The sequence below is a fragment of the Caloenas nicobarica genome, chromosome 2, assembly GCF_036013445.1.
Source record: "Caloenas nicobarica isolate bCalNic1 chromosome 2, bCalNic1.hap1, whole genome shotgun sequence".
In the NCBI taxonomy this organism is placed as follows: domain Eukaryota; kingdom Metazoa; phylum Chordata; class Aves; order Columbiformes; family Columbidae; genus Caloenas; species Caloenas nicobarica.
This window is the reverse complement of record NC_088246.1, coordinates 128,557,708-128,582,102: the sequence shown is the minus strand read 5'-3', so window position 1 is coordinate 128,582,102 and position 24,395 is coordinate 128,557,708. Positions and strand designations below refer to the sequence as shown.

The 24,395-nt window shown below is 38.6% G+C and overlaps 1 protein-coding gene and 1 non-coding gene across 6 annotated transcripts; both read right to left on the bottom strand.

Annotated features, from left to right (window-relative positions):
- Window positions 1–289: 289 nt before the first annotated feature.
- MTFR1 (mitochondrial fission regulator 1) lies at window positions 290–24,152 on the bottom strand. Of its 5 annotated transcripts, none has more exons than XM_065628637.1 (8): window positions 24,127–24,152; window positions 17,817–17,959; window positions 14,458–14,556; window positions 9,001–9,119; window positions 5,857–6,095; window positions 3,824–4,079; window positions 3,483–3,645; window positions 290–1,940 (listed from the first exon to the last, which is right to left on the bottom strand). In XM_065628637.1, the coding sequence occupies exons 2-8, from the start codon at window positions 17,880–17,882 to the stop codon at window positions 1,881–1,883; spliced, it is 1,002 nt and encodes a 333-aa protein (XP_065484709.1). In that variant the 5' UTR covers window positions 17,883–17,959; window positions 24,127–24,152; the 3' UTR covers window positions 290–1,880. The 5 variants fall into 5 exon arrangements, with proteins under 5 accessions (XP_065484709.1, XP_065484708.1, XP_065484710.1 ...); XM_065628636.1 differs by having other exon boundaries at window positions 24,097–24,128; XM_065628638.1 differs by lacking the exon at window positions 24,127–24,152 and adding an exon at window positions 23,804–23,930.
- TRNAV-AAC (transfer RNA valine (anticodon AAC)) lies at window positions 11,620–11,692 on the bottom strand. Its single transcript has one exon. It is a non-coding gene; the product is annotated as a tRNA-Val (tRNA).
- Window positions 24,153–24,395: the final 243 nt, after the last annotated feature.

Below are 24,395 nucleotides of genomic sequence, written 5' to 3'. Positions count from 1 at the left end.
TGGGGAAACTTTCCTGCTCAGTTTGTGGTGACACCTACGCATCACACTGGTTCCTGATAATATTTTTTTTTAATCTAACTGAATTGACAGTGCTGTGCTGTTCTGTGACTAATTCTAGTGTTGTTCCTGCTGCACAGCAGAAGTGAGCATTCCAGTCCTGGAGGAGAGGCAAGTAAGTTATGGTGATATTGATTTATAGTCACTATAAGATAAATGTCAACTACTTTATATGGCTGTTATTGTTTGTAGAGTACCACAAATCACACACACAATCCTTATTTTAACTGCTTTTAATTTTATATAGTGGCAATAGAGCATTAAATACAAAACTTGAAACCAAAATTAACTTTTAAAAAGGTGTTTTAAAGGCATTTAAAAGAACACAAAAGATTTAATGGCCTATCAGTAAGACTGAAGGCTGAGCGTTTTGGAAGGAAATGATATTGTGTACATATTAACACCATTTCAAGGTTCAAACCAGGAAACATCCTCCTTGATTGTACAATCTACATTCCAGTTATAAGCAGCAAAGCTTCAGCCATCTTCAGTGACCTCCTCAGAGACATTCAGCTGTCTTTATTTGTGCTGCTTTTTTTTCCTTTTCCTAGAAAACAAAAGCTCTAAGAGGCACTTGTACTTGCTCCAGCAGCCAGATCAACCCCAAATGCTGAACACCCAGACGCAGCTGCTTCCATGCTCCTCTACAGCCAGAGCAAACCTTGGCTTCACTTAAGTGTGCGGTAGAGCTGTAGCTCTCTGGTTCCTAAACCGCTTTTTTCAAAATGAATTTTACTTGTATCTTGAGCCCTTCCTACCTCTGTGGCTGGGGAGGTCAGCCCAGGTGGTTGGCTGATAATCTACCTCTCTCTGTACAGGTCTGGCACCAGAAACAGCTGCCCCTGGAAAGTGGGTGATGTGCAACAGCTTCTACTGTCTCTTCCCTACGAACAGGACCAGGAGGGCTTGTGCAGTCCCCTGCTGCCAAAAACCCATCTTGGGGTAAAAAGGTGCCCATGAGCATCTCTTGGCACAGCTGAGGTGAGCAATAGACTTTTGGCAACTTGCACCCCATGGTACTCTACTTTTATTTTTTTTTTCTTTCTTTACACCAATTAAAGTTAACACATACTCTGACATAAATTATTTTATTTCGCTGCTATCTGCTAGTTAGTTCAAATCCATTGGACTACCTATTCACAGAGACTCCCACAGCGTGATTTACTCGTCATGCACTCTTTACGTTGGCCAAGATCACAAGTACGTTTTGCTCTTACCCTTGCAAGCTCATTTAAACAAAAAAACCCCAACTACCACTCTGCACAAAAATGTGCTGCTACTTAAAATGTCTCATACCAGGTGACCTCTGCAGCAGATTTAAGTTTTCACTTCCTTTCAGTAGGAAGCAGAACGCATTCAGGTTTTCTTTGGGCTAAAAACCTGCTAAAATTAAGTTTAAAAGAAATACTTAAACATGAAAAATTCAGTATCAAACTAAACATTGTAGTGCAAGTTACAGTTAGAGCTCAAATAACTGATAGTAACTTAAGGGTGTATCACTATCATTATTAACATGTACACAATTTTTTAAGGTGGTCAGTTATACACAAATAATGTTGTATATATAACTTAGTGTTAATAACCTAAAACCACCACGTAAGTTTGAGTAGAAAGCCAGGTTTCAATACAAAATTAATACCTGAGTATAATGGTCAAATCTATTCCCCTTGATAAATCAGATACAAATGTTTAGTGCCTCAATTCTACATCTCGCATTAGTTTTTTTTGCTGTGCTGTAAGAGACCACTCAGCACTAGTGCTACTTGCAACATAAAAGATTTCAGACAAAACAGCTCAGTCTTTCACGTAGTCATCTTAATACATTAAGATTTTTCAATTAAAGTCTTCATTTTTCCAGTAGACTTCAGCATGTGTGGTCCAAACTGAGAAGGAAACCAGAAACACATTCAGATTGCTTTCACCAGAAACCTAGCTGAACTATTATCCATCCAAGTTGTAAGTAAATCTAGAACTCGGGCAGAGATAGTTTCCTTTATCAAACTCCTCCTTTGCCTGTGGATTTCACCCACTTCGTAGCCACAAAGAGAAGGGAAACTTGTGTCCGCAGTGAGCTGAAATCGCCTCGAGGAGGCAGGTAACCATCGGCTGGGGCAGCTCTGACCACAGATGGTTCCTCTACCCCAGCACGAGAAGCAGACACACGATTGTCTTTAGAAGCTGACAACCAGTCGCTCTAGTGGCAGTTCAACAGAATTTCTGTTCTTACTCTCTCCTGCGTTTTTGTGCAAGTCCTTTTAAAAGCTGTATCCTACAAGGGTATCGTACAAGGATTGATGTAGCAAAGAAGTTACATATTGGTAAGTAACTGGTGACAGATGCTTATTAGCTCATTATAGATCAACATTATATCATTTAACAACTTAAGCCCTTCAATTTTCTTAGTTCTCGAGGACTCAATGATCCTTAATTTAAAAGGTAGACTGTAAATTTCAAAATTGTGAAGTCATGAAAAGCCCATGGGTGAATACAATATTGCCAACTCACGTCCTTTGCCTTAAAGCCCCAGAGACGTTGGACAAGCAGCGATTGATGCTTGGGGATTATTTATAAGCTTTTAGTCCTGAGGAACAGCCTGAACGTTACAGGAATATACCTTAAAGGCCTAAGCCAGAAGGCAAGTAAGTAACATGAATAACCTAAGTACTCAGAAGTCCTGAGATTTGCGGCTTGGGAATCTTTCTTTTTCCTCAAAGTGCAGCCAGCTCTTTTAGAGTTTTATGCATATTTTTCCAAAAGCACAAAGGAAAAAAATAACTCTTTACTCTTCTTTGGTTCTACAGCACTAGCCTTCAAGGATTGCTTACTAACAAAGCTGACCTATACTAGCCTGGTTTTTGCGTATTGCTAGAAACTTGCATCTTGAATATTCACAGCTGAAAATCCCCTTAGTTCAATTTCAAATCAATGTGAAATAAACTAGAAGCCATTAACTTATACCAAGATGTGGATTTTAAATATAATTCTGAACAATTTGCTTTCTACAGTCCTCAGAATGGCTGACGTGGTTCAGGATCTTGCTTCAAAGTGTCACATGCGCTATGGGAATGGTTAAGGTTGGCAACAGCAGGTAAACTTGGTTCAGATTTGATTCCGGTATGAGCCCTTACAATTGAGTTCTCAGAATATCACATGCTCGTGGCAACAGAAACTATTTTTGTTTTAAAAAAAAAAGAAAACTCTAAGAGGGCTTTCTAAGCCTGGGGCCAAAAGAGTTCACAATCTTAAGAGCTGATACTAAAAACACACGATTGCCACAAAACTTGGCATATCAGCCATACTTCATAGGGTTCTGTGGACAGGGATGCTAACTCATAGGTATTTGTGTTATGTTGGCATAAAGACATACGTTGGCTTTCATGACAACTACGATTTAGTCCAAACCTGTTCAGAATCACAATACTCACCAGCACTACCTCAGTCTTTGTTTCAGTCTTTGGAATCACTTTTTCCGTTTCACTTTGGCTATCGCTTCGGTATCGATATGCAAACTTCTTTTTGAGCGCTTCTGCTATTAATGCTGCAGGATCTGCAGGGTCAGCCGCTTTACATTTTGTACCTTCTGAAGATCTAGAAAAGAAAATAAGCAGCATTAACATAGGCCAAAACAAACCTTTAGAATTGGTGAATGCTTTTAATTCTGTTTGCCAGATGTTACATCAGCACCTGTCTCACCTTGAAATAGTTCTAAGTCATAGAAACAATTAATGCAAATGTTAACACATTGATATTTATTTATATTTGTTACCTTTTCACTGAACGTAGTTTCACGCTGTTCATGTCTTTGAGGATTTCTAGCATGTTTGGTATTTCAGGCTTCTTTGGCCCATTTTCTGTCAGATTCTGTCCAGAGTTCATTTTTTTGTTTTTCCTTTCTTTAATGAGCTCAACAGCAGACTTACTCGGTTGTAGACCTGGGGGAGGGAGCGGTGGCGGAGGAGGAGGCGGCAGCGGTGGTGGAGGAGCAACAGGGACAGCAGCTGAAGCAACCGGACTTGACCCACCTACAAATAAAGGATGTATTACAGGTCAGTTTACCTGTAAATCCCCTTTATATCTCACAGATGCTCAGGTAAGAATATGACTTCAACAGCTTCAATTGCCTCCCCTCTGCCACCTTTAGATTATCGCATAACTTCTTCATTCCTAAAACATGTAAATAGACTTAACTGAAAAGCCACCTAAAAACACCCTTCTCAAAGAGTGAGAACCGTTCTTTGTATTTCCAGTTCAAATTCTAGGTGCCTTCACATCTTCACTGCAATGGGATGGACGTCACAATGTCTTTTAGTTATGTTCTGATTTTAAAGTTATCAGCAATTCATTTTCTTCTGAGAGGCAGGTACTGAGCTGGAAGTCATATACAATCTGCCATGTGAGCAGTTTCTTCCTAACGATCATTAGAAATAAAGGAATTACTATATAAGATTTTAAAATATAAATTATAGAGCTCAAGCTAAGGTTTTTTTAGGCCAGCTAATCATCTACTTGAAGAGAGAGTATTCTCCAGATAATCTTGATTTCAAGTTCCCTGTGCTGTTTAGGTAAAAATTGATGTTATACATATAATAGCAGTAATAACTTGACAAATAAATGAAGAAACCTCTGTTCAAATGCACCTTTAAAGAAATCAGCAAAACCAGATGAAACCAGAGTTTTGAGGCTTGGAGTATATAGTGTGTAAAGATATGTATATAGATAATACAGAGGAGTCCACTCTACATACATAAATGTATGCACACACACAGTGTCATTACCAGATTCTACCAGAAGAGGGAGGTAAAGATGATAAAATCAAGTAGAAATTTAATTTTCTTAAGAAACAGAGGTAAAAAAAGCTAGGAAAAATAAGTAACTAGTTATTTCACAAAATCCCCACAAAAATTACAGTTCAAGAGTAAAACCATGGGATTGTTAAAACTACTTAATAGTCTTACAGATGAATAGTTAAGGAAAAATAAAGTAATTGCTATCAGTTCACAGACAAAAAATAAAAAAGGGCATCTGAAGCAGCAGAATGTGATTTTATACATAAACGTAGGCAAAACTGTACTTGCTAAGTGACCTTTGGAAAGAGTGAAAACCAAACGGCTGGCATCTCCAGTCGGTAAGGGCCACCTCCTCCTAATCTCTGGCAATGGTACTTAGAACTGGAAGGCAGTTGGAGGTGAGGGAAAGAGGAGGAAGAAACTCAGGAAAAGGAAGAATTATGCTGTTTACTACTAGAAACAGTGCACCACTTTCGGTTCCATCTAGACAACGTGTCTGATCCCAGAGAGGATTCCAGTAAACAATCTCCTTTTCTGTTATTTGTTTCATAAACTTGAGATGTATATTACATACTCCAAAAGTGTAACTAGCACCTTGTATGATTACTTCATTATATCAGAGAGCTTATTTCATTACTGGATGGGAAGATTTAAGTGTTAGCAATTAAGTTACATTTTTAAAGTTTAGCTTAATCCATCATGTTTATCACAAGCTTTGCTCTGAAAGACATTTAAATCTTCTTTACACATCCACAGATTCAAAATTCTGGCAGACTTTCACACAACCATTAAGACTTTTGGAATACTAGGAAATACAGAAAATCTGGCAGGTCTCTTGTCTTCAAGACCTGTTCTGTATTGCTTGGTTGTTATGCTATGTCTGTCTACCAAAACAATGCAAAGAGGTGTCTAGTGTTGCAGTATCTCACAAAAAATAAACAAGCAGGTTATTAATTATAAAAGGCACAAATCCATTAACTAATTTATGCTAAGAGTAGAGCAAATTTAATACCTATTGTCAGGTTCTGTTGTTCTTGCAAGATTACAATTTTGGCTATTTGTGCTCTTAAGGTGGCTAGTTCATTTTCTAGGGCGCTGATCTTCTGCAGAGCTTCTTCATTTGCAGTCACTGTGCTCCTGGACACTGGTTCTTCTTCCAGGTTTTGTAAGGATGTCTGTCTGCATGGGGACTTTCCAGAATGATGTAGTTCACCTGAAACAGACTGGGCTGGTTTTGACCAAACTTCTGACCTGCAACAAAATATCACAAAGTTCCTTTTTTAAAGGCTTTGTTACAAATAAATACTAATGCGCCCTTACAAACCAACCAGGAGTACCAGTTGAAGGCCCGACTTTAAAATTGGCTTTACACAAATCACTTCCACCAAGACATTATATAGCTTAAATGAAACAAGAGCTCCACCTCCTTTCTGTTTGCATCATGAGCTGTATTTCTTCTCTTCCCCTAGCCAGCTTTTTCTGGAATCCTTGATTTCAGGAGAAAAAAAGGAATACATTCCCTCTCACTCCAAATGTATTTTTTTCTTTGCCTCATACCTATTGTATTTTTTGTTGGAAGTAAGTTTGTGGGGGTTTTTTCCCCCCTGGGCTGCAAATAGTCACTTATAGTTGATGCCTTTGAAGAAGGAGGAAGAGTTTCTTAGTTCCACAGCACGTTTTTGTACTTTCTGTATTTCTGTAGTTCTGAAGAGACAGTCCTCTATTTTAGCAGTGTTGGGAATATCCAGTATGTGAAACAGCTTAGTGGTGCAGAGGCTGCTTATCAGTAAATGGGAAAGGGTCTTATACCTAGCTGTCTAACACAATAAATAAAACTACAGAGAAGAAAACTTCATACAGTTTTAAAAAGTCCATAAGCTTCCCACCTCTTTCACACAAGAGGAGGAAAATGACACTGTTGCTTTCCTTTATTACCCACCAAAGCTCAAGCAAAGTTAAACACTGAGGCATTACAGAGCTTCTGCAGTCCAATAAGCATTTTAAAAAGGTTATATTCACTGAAGACACCAACATTTTTAGAGTTTATCTCAAGTAGAATTGTTAAGGATTAATAACAATAGATTATCATAAACATTATAACTGCAAAAAACTCAATCCTCTTTAACTTCTATCCCAAAACTTTGGGATTCCATTATTTATTCAAAGAACAGTGGCTAGTGATAGGACTTTTCAAAATGTGTATAGTGACTCCAGACTAATACACAGGTTAAGATACTATGGACATGCATCATGTTGTATCTGCAGTTGTGCTAGACTTAAAGCAAGAGCCAAGATTTAAGTCTAGAACAAGCTTCATGCTCTGACCACCTCAATCCAGGATTAGACAAACATGTGAGTCTTCCATGACACTGGCAGAAAACATCAACACAACTTGCAGAAATTTGGAACAGAGAGCTAAAGCTGAGAACTGGATGCTTCCTATAGCAGCCACCTACTTGCTCTCCCCAAGTACATAAGGTGTAAGGAGCCAGTGGTCACTTTGCTCTTTAAAACCTGCCTTCTAGAAACTCTTCAATGGAGCAGAATAACTAAACAAAGGGTAGTTTCAGCTCAGAGCAGTAATGGTGTTTTAAGCAAATGTCTTGATTGGAATCTAACACTGTGGAAAAATATTATGCCTGAATTGTCACTAGTGCTTTGACTAGGACTAGGCGAAAAATTATTGTTTAGTTGCTTCCTCTATAAAAATGCATTCGCAGAAAAAATTATGTCTGCAAGACTGTTTACTGAATTATACAGTGAATATATATTTAACAGTAACACCTATGTGATCTTGTCAAAACAGAGAATTCCAAATGCCTGGAAAACACCTAATGCATGCTAGCTCAACTATATAACACTGTGCAAAGATGTAATAAACAGTGCATGTTGGAATACTCTTATTTGCTAAGTAATTCACTTACCATGCTCCATTATAAGCCGTTTGCCTTAAGGTCACTACGTATCTGCAGGATTATTTTAGCCCCATCCCACACCCATCTGTCCCCCTTCCCCCTTCATGTGCTGACATCTCAGCAAACGTGCAAGTCCTACATCTTTCGTAACAGGTTCTTTGAAACAACAGAAAGATATTCTCCTTGTTGTCTCCATTAAACATAACAGCTTTACAGTTCAATCCTTAATCAAAACGGCTCTGCGCAAGCAAAAGTAATACTGGCCAGTTAATTTCCTTCATATAAAATACACCTTACAAATAGTGTTTCCCAAACAAGCTTCGTGTTTATGAAATTAACGTGGCAGTGCCAGGATGTTTGTTATGCAAAGCTTCACTGGGGCAAGTCATGTTGGAGAGCATCTATGTCATTACTAACCTATTTTGTGCTTTGAAATTAAGAATGGTATTCTCCAGTAATCTCTGAAGCCAACAATCTGTGCCTTTCTCTGGAAGGTTAATTTGTTTAGAAGAAAAACTTCCTCTGCTCTACAGAACTGTACCCTTGTTTCTGGCTAGTCTGAGCAGTAATTTGGGTAGGCTGAACAGAGACCTTCATCACTTCAGCCAACCTGTCTCATGCAGTTATAGCTCTGTGTAGTTCTCTTGGTCCAACACAGCAGCACCTATCCCATCATTCGGCCACAGGTGCTCATGTGCTTCCCTGCCAGTTTTCATTTTTAAGATTAAAGATGAAATATAAACCATATTTTTAATTGTCTTTTGCAGACTGCAGAGCCTTAACCAGAAAGGTAAATAACACTGTGCCAATTATTGGACTGTCAGAATGACCACTGCTATTAATTAGGAAGCTGTACAGTACGCTGGCCCATGTTAATGAAAACCTCAGGAGAAGTGGAAAAGAATCAGTGTAAACAATTGTGCCGTACCACAGCAGACGTTTTTGTGGGGACAAGGTTGCCTGAAGCCGTCACATGCAATTTTTTGCAATAAGTAAGTAAATAAAGTCTTCCTTGTATAAAGCCTATATGTTATCAAACCACTCTTTCTTTCATAGTCCTGTTAGTCTAAGCTCTACTACTTCTCTCCCAGACCTTACCTATTCTGTCACTCTTTCCCTGTCTCTTCTCCCAGCATTCGAGTGCTCTCCGTTAATTGCAACGCACAGGAGATTCTCATTAGAGAGATGCTGGTTTCTTCCTCTCAGTTCAGAAGTTCAAAGAGAAAATTTGAGGAGCATACCTGAGCCTTGTAGAGCCTTCACCTTCTTCTTGAGCAACCCATCCCACATCTGCAAAGGAGGCCACTGCATCTTCTCTAAGTTGATTAGGATGGTTTCCTTCTGTGGCACGAGAAGTAAGCTGAATTTTAAAGACAAGATTGAAGGTTTTAGAGTCAGTATTCCCAGCCCATGTCACAGTTATTTTACCTAATATTTTTATAAGGCTACACATAACTATTAACACATACATGCACGAAACACATCTATAGACTTAGCACACTTATTTCTGTCCTGGGCTTGGTCCAGAACCTTTGCACTGCCTTCAAACAACGATTCAATCTAGTCTGTTGAACACCTTACAGAAACTATTTCTTTTTTAAGGATCACAGCTAGCTACATATACTATCACATGACACTACTGAACACTAAAAATCCAATGCAAATTGTTACCTTAAAGACAAACAAACATCAACATTCTCAAGTAGTTTGCTATATTAAGTCAAATAATGTTTTAAAGTTATATTCATGACCAGTAGTTAAAAAAAAAGCGCGCCATTTCTACTAGCTCAGCAATCACAAAGACTTTGAGTGAGAGGCAGCGTGCAATTGTAACAGAATAATACACTATTTGGTAACAATCTCATTTACAGCACGCCAAACAAAGTGACCATTTCCCAGCATGGTTCTGCCATTAGCTTTATAGCTGTTTGAAGCCAAAGTGAGCAAGGCTCCAGAGACTGGAACTGTCCTCAGACTAACAGTTAAGTGACCTGAATCTGAAAAATTGTTTGGACCATCAATACATGCTCTATAGCCACAAGTACACAAAATGGTTTCAAATCAACTTCGAAATACTGGCTGCTTCCCTGGGTTAGACAGGGGCATGTGTTCTCAGTCACTGGAGCAGCCTGTGCTCAGTATCTCAGTAGGTAAAACTACTGAAACATCTTTCCGTAATTCTTCTAGTCAGTCTTGAGTTACTTATTTCCAATGCAACTATCCCACCTCTTTTGCTTGTCTTACGTGCAATCCATGGGCCAAATTTCATGAGTTGTTGCAGCTGTTTAAGTGCTGCCTGCTGCAGGTAGTGGCCAAGCAGCTGGTAATACTGGCAAAAATGATGGCAGTAGGTAAGAGTCTATGAAGACAACTGGTCCAGCCTGTCAGCACTTAGGACAATTTTCAAGGCAACTCACCTCTGTAAGAGGAAACTATTATGTAGCAGCAACTATAAAATGTTTGCATTAATGTGAATTTGTAGCAGACTTATCACAGTGGGACTTGCAGTCTGGATGAGGTGAAACTACTACTGAAGAACATCCACAGATATTTTACTTGTAGCCTTTGATACACAAGTCCCAGGAAGATAGAAATTCTGGGTTTGGGGTGGTTGTTTTTTTGTTTGTGTTTTTTTTTTCCCCAGGAGTTGTTACAAACAGCTTTGGAAATCGAGATTAGCCATCTTCACCTCACACTCTCACAACTTGTATGTGAGCCTTTATCACGGCTCCCAGGAGTGTGTATTGGCACCATCAGATCATTTGGAAACAACAGGGTTTTTTCCAGGTAGCATCAGCACAGATGGTAATATGTTTATCACATTAACAGTTGTGCCTAATACCATCACAGTCTGCCTCTCTTTAAAACAGTCTAGGGAATACTATATTGCATGTTAGGATTTTCATAGTTTGAGGCTTCCTTGGCTTTTTTCTTTTTTAAAATAAAAAGAAATTTTCATGACCGCAGCATCTGTATTAATGTTAATGGTCATTTTAAAAATCCTTACTACATTAGCCAATTCTTGCAGGTGATACAGATTTTCCTGATGCCAATGGCCACACGAGGAACTATTACCATGAAAAGATTGAAAGCGCATTTAAATAGAGGCACTATATGTACTTGCATCAAAAATAATTTTATAAATCAACAGTAAAGAATGCATTTACCACTGCCAGGTTTCCTGCACTGTGAGATAAATAACTTCTAATCCAACATTTAGTAGCAAACCTTCTGTTATACTGTGATGCAAGTTTCTTCTTACTTTTTAAATTCATATTTCTATGTAAACAGAATCTGCTTGTTACCCCATATACAGATGTTTCTTTTCTCCATCCCTAAAAACAAGGCCTTCCACAGCAGAGGATTTCAAATTTCAAGTTAATGCGAGATTTTGACTTTATTTTAAGGATTAAAAGCCAATATTCATCTCTTAAAACCTTTGCCTGTCTGTAGAATGACACTTAACCAACTGTGTGACTATCCTGTTCCTCCAGCCAATCTCAGCTGAAGAAAACCTGGACAACTGTGCTGCCAACACCTGAACTGGAGAACAGAGAGCTGAAAACAGAGGCTTAATTCTACTAAATGGCAGGAACTGAATAAAACAGTGAAAGTAGCCTGCTTTATTTTTCCTCTGGAAACTATGTAGTTGCACCCTCTGCTTCTTACTTCCCAGGCTTTTTTGCCTATTGTAGTGTGCACATACACCTGTGGGCTTCACACCCATTACTCCGCAAATTTCTGAAGACAAGCCTACACACCCGGTACTGTTTTGATGTCATAGAATTGTAACATTTCTTGAGTTGGAAGGAACCCATAAGAATCATCAAACACAACTACAAAACAGGCAGCGCTGCCAGTGTTTCCGCCCGGTTTCGAACCGGGGACCTTTCGCGTGTTAGGCGAACGTGATAACCACTACACTACGGAAACACTGCTTGTGTATAACAAAGCAGGATCACTACTTTTTGTTTTTCTCCAGGAAGTGGAAAGTAGAACAAATATCTTTATACATTTAAGGACAGGAAAAAACCTCTAATTTCAAATTACTAATACAGTTAGATACTAAACATTTGGAACTACTACTTCAAGTAAGACAAACTTGCTCTGATTTTTCAAATTAGCCTGGTAAACTCTGATGTTTGTTACGTGTACACCAATTCCTTTGAAGACTTCCAGTGAGTTATCAGATTTCCATCAGACAAACAGACGCATAGGACTGGAACAGAGATGCTGTGGCTGAACTATACTCTCTTGAGAGACAGTACTGTAGCTTTGGTTGAATCTACCTAGGCTACATTGGTAAGTTTAACTTTATTTTCTCCAAAAGACTACAGAAAAACCTAAAAACCATAACATACAAAAGAACCATATGAACCATTTTCACTTGTTCATGCCATATAGAGTATATAAGGTAAACTCTGCCGCTCCTGAGTACATAAGCAGCATATAGCAATTAATTTAAATGTTGACTATGGCAAGATCTGTAGAGATGGATACTACAACAGTCAGTAGACCTCAAAAATCAAAATGTTAGGCTACTCATTTTGAAACTAACTGAACAAAAGCATGCTGGAAGAGAAGCAAGAATGAACATAACAAAGACATTATTTCAAAATCTCTTATCCATCTAGCCTAAGGAAAATTAAAACATGTGGAATGTTTTGTTGCTCTAAGATAAAGTTAGAAACACTGATGATATACATGCACCCTCAGATGAGGCAAACAAGGTTTGCTTTGTTTTTTAAATAAAGTGACTTACAGCAAGGTTCAGTGCATGGTCCTTTCATAATATAGCTAAAGCTGGCAAGAAAGAAAGAGGAAGAGACAGCTATAGGAAAGCGTCAGTTGCAACAGCATAAAAACGATCAAGACCAGTATTGAACTTCACTACAGAATCTTAACACTGAGATAAAGACATAAAAACCAGATGTTAGCATCACACTTCTACATCTTCAGTAGTTTATATATTAAAATAGTTTAAAGCCTGCATAAACCATATAAATGTTAATGTGTTTCAAGGCTCAAAGTTTGAAATTCATATTTCTATTTCAATCAACTCTGACAGTGGTACTTCTACTTTTAGGATCCTCTCCTTTCATCTAATAGAAGATGAATGTTTATACTTAGTGTGCATAAAATCTAAGAAAGCTGACTGAATGTCCCTTTAAGAGGAAAAAAAGGCAAATATTTTATTTATTCTAACACAGAATTCTGACAAAAACATACACATTTTTATTTCAACACTAAAAATATTCAGGAACAGATTCCCTAGATGTACCTTATAGCTCTTTTCAAGTATATAAACCAGTAATGTCTTTTTTTCTGTACCACATTAAGAGAAGACAGCATTTGGCTGTCTGCAAATGAGCATCATCTTCCCTTGTATGGCCTTTACTGTACAGAAAATCAGCCACATTATAGGACTTCACTTCCTTTCAAATCTGAGGCACACAGATCCTTATTGCTGGCATAAATACTATTAATTATATATCCAAGAGTTCAAATCCACCATGTGGTTTTGTTGTCCTTCTCACCTGCACAAATCCCCATCCCCACAACGCATATATTTATTTTTTAAGTTTTGCCAAGCCACTAACAGAGGGAGATGACTGACCCCCTAGTTTCTCAATGCAATTATTTGAGAGGGGCAAAATGTTAGCATGGCTTTTACTATGACACCAAAAAGGATTCTATGGTAATCCGAACTCTCTGATTTTGCTGCTATAATTTCAAGTCTAAATATTGATCATAGATTTTATACAGAATAAAGAAATCAATTTAAACAGTGAAAAATTTAGCTGTGTGGAAATTACCTTGTCTTACTGTAAGTGATGATTCCCACCTTTCATCTTTATGTTCCCCTCCCTTGCTTGGCCCAAGAAATATTCCTCTCAGCTTGAGTTTCAAACACTAAATTTCTCCAATCCTATATCCACCCCCTACCCTCAACACACATGGAGTTGAAGAGAATATGTGTAACAGCTTCCATTTTCCCATCTGTTCCTGAAAGACTTGTTATAAAAAGCAAGGGTTTTCTCCTCCTTAAGCTTTTGCCCTCGCTCTTTACCCTCCCATATATGCGGTTGAAGTTAAAAGCAAACAAGTCAGAAAGCTGCACAGATTTGATGTTACCCTTTCACCTATACAGTGCTAGCCTTGTATTTAAAACAAAAGCAAACAGGGTACTCTTGTTATCTTGTTACTAATTTTTTACTTTCTGTTTATTTTCCCAAATATTTCTCAGTAACACTGCTCATCTTTACATGTCTCTTAGGCCTGGCTTGTAAGTACTGTTTATAGAACTGCTTCAAACACTTTTGTCTTTTATGAATATATATTTTTTTCCAATAATACCTTTTTAATACCGTATTGCCTCATTTTAGAGTTGCAATTTCCCTAGGGAAAAAAAAAAAAGTTTCAAGTTTCATTATGTGTGTTACAGCAACATAGATTCAGGTTTTAGCCAGTACAGAAACTGAAGAATCCCTATTTGGAAAAAATCTGAACTGGATGTGGGAAGAACTGAAGTAAACTAATTCTCCTATGTGCCCAGTTTATCATATCCTACTTTTACAAATCCGCTAGTCATTTATTTAAACGAATTGTTTATTTGCTTTAAATCTTTTGATGTAAGAGCAAATCCCTTCCTCATCAGTATAGTGGAGGGTGTATTCTAAACTGTTGAGAACACATACCTGAAACTGAACTCTTGGACACTGTATAAGAGAGAGGTTAGTGCCAATTTTTCTTACAATACTTCGAGATGAACCATAAGGCTTGCTTGACCAAAGCACCTAGATGAGAAGGAAAAAGAAGCCAACTGTTAAATAATTGATTTTTCTATCATATTAGAATAGATTTCCTTTATCTTTCGATACTACACTTGTACTAAATGTATCAAAAGTTATTCCTTTCATGCTAGAATTGAATATAATCTATACACACTGAAATTTTTATCAGTGAACATGCTATACCCAAATTGGCACAAAATCTGGTTTTGTCATTACAATATAGCTAGGGCTGTTTAAGTTTAAGACAGCCTTTGCATTAAGTTCAAATTCAAAGCAATACATTGGGTAACACAGAAAGATTCAAGAGTTAGAAGCATCTTCAAAAGCATAATTCATCCATTTTCAAGACAATAAAGATCCTGCATGGGGTCAGACACCTCTTTTTAAGCGGTTTCAAGAAAAGCCACTCAATCATGAAAAATGCAAAGTTATGTAATTCCACGTTTCCCAAAATACTTTTTTTTTAAACTAATTTCTTTTTTTTTTCTTATAATACTGGAATAGTGTCTGCCAGTCTTAATAAAAATAACTATCAGCCAGCATAAGCATGAAAATGAAACTGTGAAATTCAACAGCACAGGAAAAAGATAAGAATGAAATTTTGCCCCCAAAAATATACATTCACCTAGAGAAAATTGCATTCAGCACCTCACCACACCTGACTTCATTGGAACTGTTTCTACTACAGTTCAGATTTCTCCTATGATGTTTCAACAGGGAATGAATTTGCTTTCTTTTGTTGTACTTAATGATGGGAATATTTGCTCTACAATTTTCCATAGTTGTATGAAAAGAGACTTTAATCCCAGGAGAATACTACAAAATGAGTCAGAACAGAAGAAAAAACAAACAAACAAAAACCAAACACAAACAAACAAAAACCAGAAAAAAAGTAGGAAAGACTTCAGCACAGGGGAACGCAACAAAAACAATGCAACAATTAGACCACTGTATGATAATTTAAAATACTTGGCCGCTGTTTACTTATGGCTGTAGAAATGAATTTACTACTCAGCTCTCTGTTTTTAAAGGCTTATAGCTTCAAGCAAACTCAACATCCTGTTAGGAGGTTGCCCAATAAAGAAAACTTACATAAAATCCAGGCTATTAATACTGAAACAGCCCTCATCTGGGATGGCAGTATTGTCTATGTGATCAGTAGGGCAGCTGGGGGAGTCTCACAACACACAGCTGTATAATATTTTGATGTAATAGGCAAAGATCACTACTCGCATGTTCTATTAAAAAGAAAAATTTATGCTCCATGGCATTTATCCCTAGATTACATTATCTCAGAAACTCCACACAAACATTTTGCCTATTTCTAAACAAGTATCTTTCCCTCCTCTAGCTTTACTGGTGTGTACATGTTTCTACAAAATAGAAGTGCACTGCACATATGCTATGCTAGATCTTCACATCAGAGCTGCAACTTTGCCATTAATCCACTCAGATCCATTTTTTCCATTCTATGACATAGATATTCTCTTGCTTAATTAGCTGCTAAGTTTGAACACAGATTTGTTCAGTGCAGAGTACTCTACTGATCCGGCGTTTTGGATGCCTCAAATAAAGACCACACATTTGTGACTATCACATTACTGTTTTTCTGTATATCTGAGTAAATAGCAGGTAGATGAAGAGCCTTCAAGAAAAAGTCACCGACAGCATCACAGTAATACAGCCTCACTATTTAAAACAGATTCTGACATTAGAAGCAGAAGTGCTGGTGATAGCCTCAATGTTGCATTGGAAAAAAATACTACTAGTCAAGGGAAGGCTTAATCAATTACAGAAGTACTTCCACAACAGCAAAAGAGGCTAGACTACATGCTGCATTACCAACACAAGCACAGTGCATTTTAAACAAGTGGCAAAACTTGTTTAGTGATTGCACAGACCACAGACAAGATGTTGACTAGCACCCAGATCCTCAAAAATATTTGGTGCCCAAATGCCCTTGGGGTTGTTCAACAACACTGGTTTGGTGCACCAAAACTTTTAATGACTTAGTTTTGGTAATTCGATATATGCTTGGACAATATTTTCAGAAATCTGCATGCAAACTGTGCCATGAGGTATGCAAATAAACTCAGCACACTACTCAGCTGAGCTACTAAGTCTCAGGATTGCTCTACCCAAGTTCACACAACTTCTTGTTGACTTGAAGCACTGGCAGAGCAAGTCTGCAAAATATTAATTAGTCATACCCTCTTATTGCATCAGTATTTTGCTGTTGTCCAGAGCAGCTGACATTTGGAAATGTAATTGCATTATCACAAGCTTCATAGAAGTAGAGGATGGGGGAAATGGATTAAAAACTTGTCTCCTCCCACATTTAGGCTGACAGATGTTGCTGACAATGACCACAGTAGCACTCATGGTAGTCCAGCACATTCTCATACTTTGAATTTTCAAAGTTAAACTGCATGAAATCTCAGATCCAAGTTCGAATAAAATCCTAAAATGCAGATTCTTATTGGTAATTTTAATTTACAATGCATAAACATTTTGGTCTCCATAAATTCCCCAAGACTGATGAAAGGTTTTACCACAAAATCCAGCGTAAGAACTGCCCTTCTAAGTGCTGCACATCATCGTTAAGGATTTCCCCATTGTTAGAACAAAATATTTTGACATCTTACAGAGATTGAGGTTAATAACTGTACTCAAAATACCCTCCTAAAAGTCCCAGTGACAAAGCAGCTGATGTGTAATAGTTCTCTCTCTCTCTCTGCTAAGCGCCCAAAGAAAGCTCTACATACACTTTCCTCCAAGAGGAGAGCTCTGCATGCACATTCATCCATTTCCCCAATAAAGAAGACAGCTGTGTTGCTCTCAGGTACTGCAACACTTTCAGGAGAGGTAAATATAGTACAATTATCATCATCTCAGTTTCATGGGGCTTTTCACATCTCCAAGATAAGAGCAAAGAAAGAAGATTATTCCTGCAACTTCAAAAGACACATAGAAGTCCAGCATGAAAAGCAGTGTTTACAATGTAAACAGTTTGTTATTAGAGCTAGAAAGAACTGAATGGTATTTTTAACACATATACTAGTCAATAGTTCAGTGTCCAACTAGTAAACTTCATACTTTTTCAGCAATGCAAAATCATACAAGTATTGAGTATACTTAAAGTGTTCTGCTGGAATAAGATGAAGAAAGATAAGCAAAAGAAAAAGATAAGCACAAACTAAAATACATGAAGAGTTTTCTATACTTGATTTTCTGAAAACATGAAAGAAGTTTGAAACACTTACTGATTCCATGTTTAATCCAACTTGTTCAAAAGCCATCCTAATTAAGCGCTTAAGCCAGCAAATCATTTGGAATGGAAAAAGCCTTTCCAAACTTGGATTTAAGCCTTCCAAACCTACAGGGCTGCGGAGGTTCCATAGTACTTCTGAAATGAGAAAGATAAAAACTTTACATGCATGTTGTGGAACATACACAGGAGTAAACTGTTACATGTATTCCTATAAAAACCCAAGCTTTAGTAACAATGACTGAAAACAAGGCATGTTAGGTGACAACAGTTCCTAGTACTGCAAAGCACGGGCATTCATAAAAGATTCACTTCACACCGATGACAGAGATTTTTAGGAGTGTCATTTTTAAGAAATCAAAGCTCTTGCAAAGTTAATGATTCAAAAGCCTGGGATATGATTGCACACTTGAGCTTAGGCAGATGATGGTGTTCAACAACTCCAAAGGAGCACCAAACACTATAGAATGTCTGCAGCTGGGGACTAGCACTAAGACTAAAGGGCCATACTCCTATCTAAAACTCATTTCTCTGCAGGAACAAACTACAGAAAGCTAATCACCTCTCTTCATTCACATTCTCTGACAGCTTTGTTGTTTTCTCCTTTTTCCCACAACTGAGGACAGAAATGAAACACGGAAAAATCGCTAATGAAAAAAAATTACAGGAAATAGCGTAGACAAGGGACTTGAAAATATTCAAGCAATTTATAAAGTTGGACAGATTTCAAATTGCGGCTATTTATATGCATTACCGTTCACTTAAATCACAATGTTTTTATTGCTCCCCAAGTGAAAATATCAGTTTTTCTTTAAACGCCTTCTACACCAGTCATAACTGAAAAGCGTGTACCACCCAATACAAAAAGGAAGCCATAGAGGTAAGTTTATGTTTGTTTTGTGTATCAGGCTAGAAACAACACTCTGTTGAATCACCCTGAACAACATATTTGTAGCATGAACAACAGTGTTGCTGAAGCCACTATGTATATATACAGTGATGACTAAAGCAACGGAGCAGCAAGGAACTGGTACTCGGGAAGTTTGAAAGTCAGGAGGTGGAAAAGCTGTTTCAAAGAGCCCACAAGCACTACAGTTAAACCATTACAGTTAAACCATCACTGTTTCCATTACAAATGCTTTTTTCAACAGTTTACAGATCCTTAGTAATAACTGGCTTCTTGTGGAAACTTGGCAGGAACAGTGCAACTTGACAGTTATATTTTTTTAGACAGGTTTAAAAAAAAAAAAAGTTGATATTAGTTGCTCATCACCACAGAAAGGAAAAGCCATTTCCTAACAGGATTTTATTTTGTTTCTGAATAAAGTAGGAAGAAACGACTAATCTATCAGGTAAAGGAGGACTAATGAAAATGTAAGATATATATCTATATCTTAAAAAAAAAAAAAAAAAAAGGATAAACCAACCACTAGCAGATTAGAATGGCAACTGCAATAGTTCTAAGAAAAACAATAGGGAAGAATAGGGCTACCTCCCAAACAACCATGCATATAAGCTACAGTCATACATAATAAATAAGTAAGTCATGGACTTGTTTATGAAAAGCTGGAAAAGTCTATTAGGGAAGCATTACCATATACTTGATCTAGTCTTCCTTTAGGCATCTGTTACTTTTCCCTTAAACAAGTCACCAGACTGTCTGGATCTTTGATCACATTGCACCTGCTGTGTTTTAAAAACAGGAAGAATCCCAGTCTTTCTACATGCCCTGTATTAGATTGGGCATAATATCTGGCACTGTAAACAGGCAGTGACATAAAAGAGACAGGAATGCTCCTTTAAAAGGGGAAACCTGTTCCAACAATGTGTTACATATGATGCACTCTGCCTCATTCCAAAGTTCAGGCTTGTTGAACATGTAGTGTGGAAATCAAAAAGAAAAATGGAAGCTGTGTCCAGGCATTCAAACAAAAGAGGAAAAAAAGGTAGAGACTGTATTGCTGAGCAATTGCAAGGGCAGAGCTGGATGGAAAAGGCAAGTGATAGGACTACAAAGGGATGACTATATCGTGATATGTTGCTCTAACAGATGGCCAGGTCATTAAAAATCCCAAGATGTAGTAAGAGTTATGTTTTGTTTCAGGAAATGAAGAAAAGGTATTATTTTGTTTCTGATCAACTGGGAGGACTGCGTCTTTAGTAACAGAGACAATTTGGACAGAAGTAAAAGGAGAGTGTTAGTGAAAACAGTGTTAGAACTTCCTCTGAGGAATTATCAGGGCAGGTCTAGAAAGTTTTCATGAACTCAAGAAACTGAGAGGCAAAGAGCTAAAGGAATGACACAAAACCTGGCAAGATAACCTATTAAAGGCACAAAAGCAGATGCAGAAAAAAGTAGCATAATATTATAATGACAAAGTAGTACAAATATGAAGCAGTAAGTTAAAAAATGCTAAGGTGCAAAATGGGTTCCAGCTAATACAGGCATAAAAAAATCCTACGTGTATTCAGAGTAAGCAGGAGACGAGAAATACAGCCACGATCTAACAGGAGAGGAAAGAAAAAAATGAGGGACAAAGATAGTCAGCATATTATGTGTTTCCATTTGAAGACAGTAGAAAAGAGACAGATGTTAGAATGGGTTACAGAAAACTCCAAAAAGTTTAAGTATTGGGGACAACAGTGTCTAACAAAATTCACCTTGAATGGCTCAGAAATTAGACAAAGCAATTTCTCAAATATTAGTGATTACTTTCAGAAACTTGTTCAATGAAATCCAGAAGACCCAGGAATAAAAGAAGGAGCACGATGGCACAAAGCATTGGGAATGGCCCAAAATACTTATCCTGCCCTAAAATATTTAGGTGACCTTTTATAATTCAAGGTTCCAAGACCTTGATGACTGAACACCAAAAACCATTCATTCTACAAAATAACTACTTAAGTAAGATGATTATTTATAGTTCACATTATAAATCCTTGTTTCTTCTGCAGCCTAAATACTTTAAGTACCTAAGACTGGGGTCATCGACTCCTTGCTCTTGTCAATGACCAGCTACCTGCTTTTGTGGAAGACAGTGACAGAATTCCATCTGTAGGAGTGCAGCTGGATTAGTTTCCTTAGCTCCTGGCACTAAGGAAAACCACCATGTTTTAACAACCTCCAGCTAATTTGTTATCTAAAAGGAGAAATGTTTCTAAGTATATCAGCTTGATATTTTTATGAGATCTATTTGTTTTCCAGAATTATCCCCAGACAAATGTGATACTCATTTCTTCCAGACTAGATTGCTCTATACCTTTCTCCATAAATCTCAGTTATTTCACAACTATTTTATGTGCCAAGAACAGAAAAGGTTCATTCCAAATGAAACTGCTGGAGAGTAAGAATGAAAATATCAGCAAATTTTTCTCTCATGCTCTCTATACACACAAATTTCAGAAGCGGGAGTTAAATGTTTATTTCTTTAGTAACTTAGAATAATACCTCTTCTGAAATACTGATGCTTGCTTCATTTATCCTCCATCTTCTTTATGCTAGCTAAACTAAAAATAATAGTAGATTAGCTCCCCTAAAGCTTCCACAACTTGATTACTACAATAGAACACCCTGAGTGATAGTAATATCCTATAAAACATGGTCCTTCTGCTGTGCTTAAGCAAAACTACTACAACAATAAGCAGTAAGTTATAGGCAAGATTCTCAAAAGAGGTTTGAAGACTAATAAAGCAAAGAATTGCATTTCACTGTGGGGTTGGAATTTCATGGGTTCTTCATTTACAAAACTCTACTTACACAGAAATTAGCAATGCTGAAGAACCTTCCTTCTGACATGGAAATATACAGGAATTCCCTGGTTCAAAAATGAGATCATCTACATTTGTGAGTATCGGGATTCTCTCTTTAGCCTCCTTGAACTCTCTTTTGCCCCTAGTTTTCCCAACCATCTTTGCAGGTTTCATTTAATATTGTCATATCAAATATCGGTCTACAAAAATGAGAGATAATACCACTCATACATTACAAACCATTCATGAAATAAATATAAAGGCTCTAGAGGCCGTACACATAAGGCATACCTCTCAGTTAACATGAAATGGAGCCCTTTGCCAGGCTTTCTAGTGAGTCATACACATGAAAGATGAAAAGAAAGAAAAATCAGATGCAATTGCTTTCAAATTGAAATTCTTCTATGTGTATTTTCCAATGTTGTTTCTGTCCAAGTCCCTTTCAAATTACAAGTTCTCACTCTTAAAAAGAAATATGACATTCGTAGTTTTCTTACTAAACAAAGTTTCATCCATGTAAGATCCACACAAAAATAAAAGAGAATGACTTAATGGGCTTGATGCAGCAGATCAGCCTTAACAAAGAATAAACAAATGCATGAGATCTGAAAAATTAAACATCTAGTCTTTAAACTGAAAGGGTATGTATAACATAAAGAAGTACAAAATTTACAAAGAAGCATGGTTTCAAAGGAATACCAACTACACCAAAAATCACACATAAAAAGAGCAGGTTCCTCCTTATTTTAGCAGGAAAGTAGGGCATGCATATCTTCAGTCTTTAAGACTGACACATGACCCAAGCTCATCTCATGAAATTCTATCCATAAGGAAACATACTAAAGAAGTAATAAAGCTTATCTAAGCTAGCATCAGCATGAAATCTAAAGCAAGAACTGAAAATAATACATACTTGCAAGAGAAACTGTTTAAGCTTTCTTAAAAATATAGCCCAGTCATATACACCTCTAAGTGCAAAACCATATTCATCACATCTTACTCATGTTACCATATCTTGCCAACTAAGGATGGAGAACAAAAAAAATCCATGCTTCAACACTACTTTAATCAAAAGCCTTTGCTGAGCAGAGTTTATATCTACACTGTGCAATATGATACCATGTAAATGAAATCCTTCAACATCTCTAACCATACAGTATTATACTACACAGACATAACCATATACCTACACTTCCCTGCCAGGCATACAAACCTCCCTAGACATCGCTGTGAATACCAGTCCTTATGCTACATCTTTGAGAAACAAGAGCATGCAAATGTTATTAACAAAAGGGTGTATTTGACTGAAAAAGCATTTTAAATGTTCTGTTTTTTTCCCCCCAAATCTCTCTTTGTAACAACACTGAATTACTACACACAGCGACCAGATTTCAGCCAGTGACCTTTGTGAAGAAAATTATTTTGATTCAGTGACAGTCCACCGAAACTTTTAGAGCTGATGTGCAGAAAGCTCAGTTCCCTTCTTTTTTCCTTATCACCCACATAAAAAGCAGTGGGTATCAGAAGATAGAATTATTTATTTTCCATTTAGTCTCTTTAAGTCTTGTCTTCACAAGAGCTAGAGGACTAAGTCTAAGAACAGCATGTAAATATCGTCTTGCTGACGCCATCAGAGATCAATGCACTACGGCTGATGCCAGCATTCAAACTCTACTCACTCAGTATTTGGAATTTCGACAGCTTGTTAAACAAAACAAAACCAAGCATCTAGCAAGTTATTTATTTATGACAATTGCAGAAGAACCTGAGCACAGCAGCTGTATCACCAAAGGTATAAAAAGTAAGCACCGTAACTTTACAGAAAAGGAAAATAAGCACCGGACCCCTTAAGACTAGGCTCCTTTTCCCTCTATACACTACCTATGTATTTAAAAACCTCCTTAACAAACTTCCGTGAAACTTCTCCAGGTTATCTTTTATTTACACGATTTCCCACGACCTGTCCCTCCCATCACAGCAACGTAAGAGGCTTCGGTTTGCTCAGCTTGCCTGCAGAAACGGCTTCTTCGACCCCAACACCCCGAGCCGTTTCCACGCTGCTCTGCTCCTCCGGACAGGCGGCGCAAACACGGCACCTTCGCCAGGCCATTGCCTGCCCGGCACCTGCCCTGCCCCGGATCGGCGCTGCCCTCAGCGGCCTGTACCCGGCTTCCAGTCCAGCAGCGCCCCTGCCTCCCCTCAGCACCGACCCGGGAGCTCCCGAGGACACACCTCACAGTAGGACAACCCCCCACCGCCAGCAGCCTCCCTCACAGACAGCGCTCCCGGTGCTGCTGAGGCCCCGGCTGGCCCGGAGGAGCGGAGCGCTGCCCGGGCCGGCCCGCGGGGCAGGCGGGGAGAGGCGTGCTACGCGCAGCAGCCTGCAGGCCCGGGTCGCGCTGCCCCTCATGCGCCTCCCCTCACTCGGGACCGGGCGCGACGAGAGGGGCTGCCCAAGAAGAAGGGGAAGCCTACGGGCCGCCTCCGGGAAGCGGCCGCCACCCGCCCCGCCGCCCGCGCCTCACCCGCCGTGCGCCGCGGCCGCGCTCGCTCACCCGCTTCTTCCACCTCGGCTCGCGACCCCGCCAGCAGCCAATCCGCGGCGGCCCCGGCACCACCTCGACCAATAAGCCACCGCGCCTGCGGGAGGCGGGACCTCGAGTGCCCTTCCACAGGGCTGCGGCGCGGCGACCTACCCGGCAGCCACCGGGCCCGGAGGACACGGCTGAAACCGCCCCCAACGGCGACCGCCGGGTCACGTGATCGGCCCCCTCTGGGCGCGGCAGTTGCCAGCGCCGGAAGAGCTCCGGGCCTGGCGGGGAGA

Coding starts and splice junctions, on each gene's coding strand:
- MTFR1 (XM_065628637.1), bottom strand. CDS start 17,882: ATGATTTGCTGGCTTAAGCGCTTAATTAGGATGGCTTTTGAACAAGTT. Junction 14,557..17,816: donor TTGGATTAAACATGGAATCA/GTAAGTGTTTCA, acceptor CTTCTCATCTAG/GTGCTTTGGTCAAGCAAGCC. Junction 3,646..3,823: donor AAACTACGTTCAGTGAAAAG/GTAACAAATATA, acceptor TTTCTTTTCTAG/ATCTTCAGAAGGTACAAAAT.